This window comes from Cebus imitator, unplaced genomic scaffold, assembly GCF_001604975.1.
Source record: "Cebus imitator isolate Cc_AM_T3 unplaced genomic scaffold, Cebus_imitator-1.0 Scaffold15, whole genome shotgun sequence".
NCBI classification, from domain to species: Eukaryota; Metazoa; Chordata; class Mammalia; order Primates; family Cebidae; genus Cebus; species Cebus imitator.
This window is the reverse complement of record NW_016107330.1, coordinates 2,468,941-2,477,376: the sequence shown is the minus strand read 5'-3', so window position 1 is coordinate 2,477,376 and position 8,436 is coordinate 2,468,941. Positions and strand designations below refer to the sequence as shown.

Genomic DNA, 8,436 nt, shown 5'->3' with positions numbered 1-8,436 from the left:
AAAAAAAAAAGAGAGAGAGAGAAAATTGAAGCTGAATTAAATAAAAGAGCTTGATCAGTTAGTTTTGTTGATAACTGGCACAAGGCACTGAGCAGGTGTGGTAACACCTCAGAACCCCCAGTATCGATGGGACGGGCCTGTATTCTTTCTGGCTTCAAACTCTGTCTCTAATGAAGGCATTCTTTCTCTTTACATAGCACACATTTGAAGAAGCAGAGAAGGGGTTTGATGAGACCTTGGCCAAAGAGAAGGGCATGAATCGGGATGATCGGATCCATGGAGCCTTGCTAATCCTTAACGAGCTGGTCCGAATCAGCAGCATGGAGGGAGAGGTAAGAAGCCTCTGCACAGGGGTGTCCAGGCTCCCTGTTTACCATTCTGTGAGCATAGCAAGGCGAGATCCGTGTCCTCATGGAGCTGACGTTTTGTGGCAGGAAACATAATAAACAAGTAAATAAGATAATTTCAGATAGCAGCAAGTCCTATGAAGAAAGGAAAACCAGAATAGGATAGAGTGGTGGGGAAGGGGTGAGTGTAGGGTCAGGGAAGGCCCTCCTTGAGATGGTGTTATTTGAGGGCGATCCACATGATACGAAGGAGCTACCTTGCAGCAGGCCGGGGGACTGTGTTCCAGGCTGAGGCTTTGAGGTGGGGGAGTATGAGAAATTGATGAAACAGAAGAAAGGGAAGTGTGGCTGGTATACTGGGAGGACGGGGGAGGGAAGGAGGGACCAAATTAATAGGCCCATGGTTTGCAGTAAACACAAGCTTTTATTCTAGTTGCAGGGGTAGACAGTTGGAGGTGAGCACACTGGAATAATGTGAGGTCATGTGTTTCTAACAATCACTGACTGCTTATAGGGAAAAATGTGGGGAAAGGCAGGAATGAAGGCAGGGGACCAGTTAGGAGATGTGTGGGCTTGAGAAGGTAGGTTTAAAAGTGCATGGATTTTATTGGGGAAACGGCCTTCAAGAGAAAATGGGGAGGGAGCTGGAAGAACCATCAGACTACAATACACATCTGACCCTGAGTAAACAAGAGGGGAAAATATGGATAGAAGCGTCCTAGTCTACGATGCAGGGCCACCGTGGGGTCCTCAAGCTAAAGTCGGCCATCAGAAAGGCCTGCATCTCCCTGGAGCAGGATGGCTTTAGCATCCCTACTGTGTTCTGTCATTGCCTGGGAGTAATGGGCAGCCTTTGCACAAACTTAATGATGGGTTTCAGAGCAGCAGCTGGGGCCATTGGTTATACCCCTTATAGTTGGAGGTTGCATTCTCACAGCTGCCAGAGGAAGCTATTACAGTAGTCTGGGTGAGTGACAGTGGTGGCTTTGACTAGGAGTTGTGGTATGGATACTGAGTAGTAGTTGATTCAGGATATATTTGGGAGGTAAAGCTCCATCTGTGAGACTGGCTATTGAAAACTAGTGTAATTTTACTGCAGGGATTCCTAATTATAACAGACACAGTGATTGTTAATTATAATAGACACAGCTCTTAGCTAACAGCTGTACCTAAATGTGGGAGCAGCGCATGCAGCAGTGTACAGAAGCAGAAGGAGTCTGGCTTCAGGTCCCCACTGCGCTGTTTACTGTGTGACTCAGGCAGGTTACCTGTTTAGCCTCATTTTTCTCCCTTTGGACAGGGGCTCTTACCTACCTCATTGGGCTCTTGTGTGGTTTCTAAATGACATTGGCCCTCTATCTCCATGAGTTCTACATCTGGATGGATCAGAAATATCCAGGGCTGGGTGCAGTGGCCCACTACTGCAATTTCAGAACTTTGGGAGGCTGAAGTGGGAAGATCACTTGAGCTCAGGAGTTCGAGACCAGCCTGTGTGAAAGATGGCGAGACCGTGTCTCTACAAAAAAAAATTTTTAACTTTTTTAAAAAGAAAAAAAAAAATCAAGGAAAAAAATACAAAAATTTAAAAATAATACAAATTTAAAAAAATACAGCATAACATTTACATAGCCTTTACAGTTTATTAGGTGTTATAACATAGAGATGATTTAAAGTATGTGGGATGATATACATAGGTTACATGCTAATACTATGCTATTTTATCTGAGGAACTTGAGCATCTGCAGATTTTGGAATCTGTAGTGGGTCATGGAACCAACCCCTGTGGATACCAAGGGGATGACTATGTCTGTGAAGTATCCAGCCCAGCACCTGATACATAGTGGGCATTCTGTAAATGGGAACCTTCAGATTTTCCCTCCTGAGTTTAACACGGTGTTTTCCACTGTAATATAGGCAGCTCTGAGATCTTTGTTTCCTCCCATTAAAACAGGACAATATCACTTAGCTCATAGGGTGGTTGTCAGATTTAAGTGAAATAGTTCTTGTGAAGGTGGTTGTAAATTATAAGAAACCAACCAAGGCTGGGCATGGTGGCTCATGCCTATAATCCAAGCATTTTGGGAAGCCAAAGTGGGAGGATCACTTGAGCTCAGGGGTTTTTGACTAGCCTGGGCAACAAAGTGAGACCTTGTCTCCAAAAAAAAAAAATCCAAATGTAAGGTATTAAAATTTCATAATTTGTTCATTAATTCAACACATATTAATTGAGCATCTAGTATATGCCAGCTATACTGTGTCCTAAGAGCTAGAATAATGCAGCAGTGAATAACATAGATTCCATTCTTATAGGGGAAGATAGATAACATACAAGTAGAAACCAATTGTATGTCATATGGTTATAAGAGCTATGGAGAAAAGGAGGGCAAGGAAGGGGAATAGAGAAGGCTAGCATGGATTAAGGATTACATTTTAAAACATGGTGCCATTTGAGCATAGTCATGAAGGCGGTTAGAAAAAAGTCCTACAGGTATCTGGGGAAGAGCGTTCTAGGCAATGGCCCCGAGGCAGGAGCGTGCTGGTGTATTAGAGGAGCAGCAAGTACTGCAGTAGCAGCTCCACTACCATGGCTGAGCAGAATGAGCAGGAGAGGTATGTGGGGACGTGGGGTCAGAGGAACACCTAGGGGAAGCAGGGGGCGTATCACATAGGGCCTTTGTGTGGGAAGTGGGAAGCTGCAAGTGAGCTTTGAGCAGTGGAGTGACATTTAACTCATATTTCAAAAGGATCACTCCTGCCAGTGTGTTGAGAATGGATTGTTGGAGGGCCAAGGACTAAAGCCAGGAATTCAGCTAGGAGGAAACTGTGGCAGTCTTAGCGGGGGATATTTGTGGCACAGACCACAGTGTGAGCTATGGAGTTGCAAGAAGCAACTGGATTCTGAATCTGGGATTTGCTGATGGTTTGGAGGTAGATGGAGAGAACAAAGTGTCAGGGTGTTTGGCCTGAGCAGTGGGAAGATGAAGTTGCCATTTACTGTAGTGGGAAGTCTGAAATGGGAGGAGCAGGCTTGGGGGAGAAGGCTGGGAGTTTGGTTTTGAACCTGTTAACTTAGAGAGCTGTTGGGCACCTGAGTGGAGATACTGAATAGTTTTGGGCAGAGATCTGGGCAAGAGGGATGGATTTGGGCATTGTCAGTGTATAGATGTTGTTTCATCATGAGACTGGGTGAGAAGCACAAGGAAACTAGTACAGTTGGGGAAGAGATGGGGTCTGCAAACCTGAGGTCAAGAGATGAAGAGGACCAAGGGAGATGGGGAGGGAACAGCCAGAGAGGGAGGAGGACAGCCAGGAGAGTTCAGAGTCTGAGAAGCCAAGTGAAGAAAAGGCTTCAAGGAGGAGGAAGTATCAGTTGGATCAAACGCTGCAGATAAGTCAAATATGATGACAACGAAGAACTGACCATTGGATTTAGCAGCTTAAGACTCATTGGTGACTTTGATGAGAGCAGTGGACAAAATTTTCTGAAAAGTGAAAATGTGTGTGTCAAGAAAAGTTTATCTTCTTCTCAATTTGGACTCTTGGAGGATGAACCCCCCCCTCACCAAACTTCCCCCCCAACCCAGCCCCCAAGATGCAGTCTTGCTCTGTCGCCCAGGCCGGAGTGCAATGGCATGATCTTGGCTCACTGCAACCTCTGCCTACTGGGTTCAAGCAATTCTTCTGCCTCTGCCTCCTGAGGAGCTAGGATTACAGGCATGTAATCCTACACCCCCACACCCAGCTAATTTTTGTATTTTTAGTAGAAACGGGGCTTTACGATGTTGGCTAGGCTGGTCTTAAACTCCTGACCTCATGATCTGCCTGCCTTGGCCCCGCAAAGTGCTGGGATTACAGGCATGAGCCACCAGGCCTGGCTGAGGATGAGTTATTAAGCAGCCCTTTGTAAACGGAATAAACATGAGTTCTCAGCTTTTTCCATACCACCTGTGGAACCCTAGGATTCTGAGAAACTTACTTACGTTTTTTTTTATTTTTATTTTTATTTTTTTGATACAGAGTCCCACTCTGTCATCTAGGCTAGAGTTCAATGGCGCAATCTTGGTTCACTGCAGTCTCCAACTCCCAGGTTCAAGTGATTCTCCTGCCTCAGCACCCGCCCCCCCACCCCACCCCCCCACCTCACCCCCCCACCTCCCCACCTCGTAGCCAGGACTACAGGTTGTAGGCCACCACACCCAGGTAATTTTTTGTATTTTTAGCAAAGATGGGGTTTCACCATCTTGGCCTGGCCTCACGTGATCTACCTGGCTCGGCCTCCCAAAGTACTGGGGTTACAGACGTGAGCCACTGTACCTGGCCTACTTAAGGTTTTACCTGGGTTTCTGGGGAGAAGGAAGAGACCAGACAGTCCTTAACAGGATGCTGGCAGGGGGCCTCCTATCACCTTTGCAAGCCTCATTGCTGTGGCCTAGGTCAGTAGTCACAGCAATATGCAAGTCACCCCTTCCAAACCAGGTGAGGAGTCCTGGGAGGGGAGAACCCTTGGCAAGGCCGCCCTGTGCTGCCTCTTTATTGTTCAATAGGTGGTGCTCTTCTGCCTAACTGACAACAAAATCAGGTCTCTTGCAAGGTGCTGGGGAAATTATAACCCTAAACATGAAGCGTGGCCACCCTTCACTTTGGAAGTAGTTGCATTTTGAGATTAGGCAAATGTAATGCTCTGTAGACCCCACAGTGCCCAGTTTGAATGCCACTCATAAGTAAAGATGATTTTTTTTCCTCCTCACATATACAGCGTCTGAGAGAAGAAATGGAAGAAATCACACAGCAGCAGCTGGTACACAACAAGTACTGCAAAGATCTCATGGGCTTTGGAACAAAGCCTCGTCACATTACCCCCTTCACCGGTTTCCAGGCTGTGCAGCCCCAGCAGTCAAATGCCTTGGTGGGGCTGCTGGGGTACAGCTCTCACCAAGGCCTCATGGGATTTGGGGCCTCCCCTAGCCCAGCTAAGTCCACCCTGGTGGAGAGCCGGTGTTGCAGAGACTTGATGGAGGAGAAATTTGATCAGGTAAGTGGTGAGAGGCCCTTTCCCTCTTTTCCCAAGCTCCACACCTCACCTTTCCCCTGCCAACCCTTTATCCTTCCTCTCTCAGGTGTGCCAGTGGGTGCTGAAATGCAGGAATAGCAAGAACTCGCTGATCCAAATGACAATCCTTAATTTGTTGCCCCGCTTGGCTGCATTCCGACCTTCTGCCTTCACAGGTGAGGATGTCCATGGAAGACATCATTACCCATCTCAGGGTAATTAAACAGGGAACAGGTGATTCCAAAAAACTCAAATATCTTTTCATTTGAAGCAACACCAGTGAATCTCTGATTTCTTTGCCTCATGTCCAGTTTCAATAATATTTAGTTCAGGTTTTCTGCTAATGTCAGAGGCAGCAGACATAGGAACAATCAGAACGGGTAGGCAGAGAGGCACTTCTAAGACCAACAAGTTCACAAATAGATTTAAAACAGACCGGAGGAAGGGCAGTTTTGATGTAGCTGTCGTGCAGTATCTGTGTCAAAGCTCTGTGAGTCAGGAAGGATTTGGGGATCGTCCTGCTTCTGTCCCTGAGGTGGTCACTGAGCTGCCTCACCACTTGTGGGCAGCATGAATCCCTGGCTCCTAAAGCTGGCCTAGCTCAGATTCCAACTTCTCAGTGAAGCCTTCCTGGATTGCTCCAGCTATAAATGTCCTTTCCTTCGTCCATCATAGCCCTCAGCTGTGGAAAGGTTCGGCATTAGACCTGGGATGAACCCCACTTCCACCCTTAACCATGAGGTTTTGGACAGATTATTTGACCTACCTGGGCCTCAACTTCCTGAATTGCAGAATCAGAATAACCATCTCTGCTTCCCAAGATGAGCAGCATTAATGCCTAAGCACCAACTATAGTACCTGGCACGAAGTTAGCCCTAATAAATGGAAACCATTATATATTATCACGACCTCCTCAAGCTACTTCAAATCTGTTCTGGAAATAGGGTAGAGGTAAAAATCATAATGTTCCAGTTGCCTGTTCATACTTAATGTCCTTGTCTTACTTCCCTACTTGCTGAGAGTAGACGCCCAGTCTTGAAAATCTCTTCCCACTTGACCATGCTGCATGTTGCCTGTGCTTAGTGACATGTTCAGGACGGCGTGAGAGCCAGGAACATAAGCAGAAGGCCGGCCTGGCCCTTAGCAGACCCTGTTCCCTAGCACACAGATACTTCACGCCACCCAGCCTAGACAAACCATGGGAGAAGTGTAGCTGATGAGGTGTTAAACATGCTGTGTGAAAGCAGTAGAACATGTTGGGTGAGGACATGACGATTAGCCACATAAAACCACTGAGCCAGAGAGAAAGAACAAAAACCACCCATGTTTTGTGTGTTTCTATTCTTCTGGCCTGGCACCCAGCAGCTTTTCTCTTTTTTAATGACCAGAGAGGCTGCTGTTCAGTAGAGCTTCAAATGATCTTGGATTGAAAGTCTGTTGCTCGAAAGGAACTAATAACTAGGACAAATTTCATCAAAGTCTGGCACATTGTAGAAGCAGTGACCCTTGGAAGTTCAGAAGGCTGCTTAGCAGCAGGATGCAAAGGCTCAGAGGGCCCTGGATCTCTTCTTTTGATGTGGGAGTGTGTTGTTGCTGTTTTTTAAGGCTAGTCAAGGTTGTTTTATTAAATATACTAAAATATGTCAATGACATTCAGCCTGGACACTCCCTACAGGTATATTCTTTGTTGCATAAGTACTACTTGTTTAGAGCTTGTAGTTTGGAAGTTAATGCTTGGTGTAAGCTTTAGGAATATAAAAAAATACTCCAGTAGTGGACTGGAATCTCTAGTCAGATTTCTAATCTCTCAGGATGCTAAATCTAGAAAAGAAAATTATACTCTCTTGGTTTTTTTTTTTTTTGAAACAGGGCCTTGCTGTGTCTTCCATGCTGAAGTGCAGTGATGTGATCACAGCTCACTGCAGCCATGACCTGCTGAGCTCAAATGATCCTCTCACCTCAGCCTCCCAAGTAGCTAGGAACACAAGCATGAGTCTCCACACCTGGCCGATTTTTTAAATTTATTTTTTGTAGAGATGGGATTTTATTATGTTGCCCAGTCTGGTCTTGAACTCCTGGGCTCAAGCAATTCTCCCAACTCAGCCTCCCAAAGTGCTTGGAATTACAGACTTGAGCCATAGCACCTGGGCAAGAAATTACACTTTTGATTTTAGCTCATTTCCTGCTGAAATGTTATCCCCCTGGTTTTTCTTATTGATCCACTCTAATTTTAGGGTTGTATTACCTTGGTCACCTGTCTTCAAGCCCCAGCATGCCTCATTGTCATTGACCACAAGAGCTATGGGAGAAGACATTTCTCTGAGTAGATGCAGTGATGATAAGTGCTGCTTTAGGAGTCTGATTTATTGTCTACATGTGGTTCTGATAGCTTTCAACATCCCTAACTTCCTAAGGGATGTGTAGTTTTGCCTTCTCTCCTATTTCATGTATGCTTCTGGTGCCTGGACTTGGGACCAACATCAATGGAGGAGAAGAACTAGAAGAGAAGCAAGAATCAGGAAATGTCAGCCTTCAGAGGAGAAATAACACATTAGCTTAAATTGCATGAGAATCACCTCCCCATGCATACTGACTTATGTAAACAATGAAAATATACATGTGGCTTTCCAAATTGCAGACTAAATCTTGTTCTATTAAATATAAGTATTACAAAAATCTCTAGGTAATAGCAAAATGATTTCCAGGCCTAAGCTGAATGGAATGGCCTGTTTATTGCAAACAGTGCTCAGTGTTATAGTCATACATTGCTTAGCGATGGGAATGCATTCTGAGAATTGTGTCCTTAGGAGAATTTGTCCTTGTGTGAACACCACAGAATGTGTTTACATAAACCCAGATGGTATAGCCTACTCTATACCTAGCTCTGTGGTATAGCCTATTGCTCCTGGGCTACAACTTGTACAGCATGTTACTATAATGAATACTCTGGACAACTATAAAACAATGATAGATAAATGTGTATCTAAATGTATCTAGACAAAGAAAAGATATGCAAAAATATACTGTATTATAATTTTA

At 45.2% G+C, this 8,436-nt stretch overlaps 1 protein-coding gene across 1 annotated transcript in view; it reads left to right on the top strand.

Annotated features, from left to right (window-relative positions):
* The window catches only part of MTOR (mechanistic target of rapamycin kinase), a 149,960-nt gene that overhangs the window by 8,914 nt on the left and 132,610 nt on the right, over window positions 1–8,436 (top strand). Inside the window, exons 6-8 of the mRNA XM_017503042.2 lie at window positions 198–332; window positions 5,104–5,379; window positions 5,465–5,573. Of these exons, the coding sequence (XP_017358531.1) occupies window positions 198–332; window positions 5,104–5,379; window positions 5,465–5,573 (520 nt within the window). The remainder of the gene's footprint in view (window positions 1–197; window positions 333–5,103; window positions 5,380–5,464; window positions 5,574–8,436) is intronic.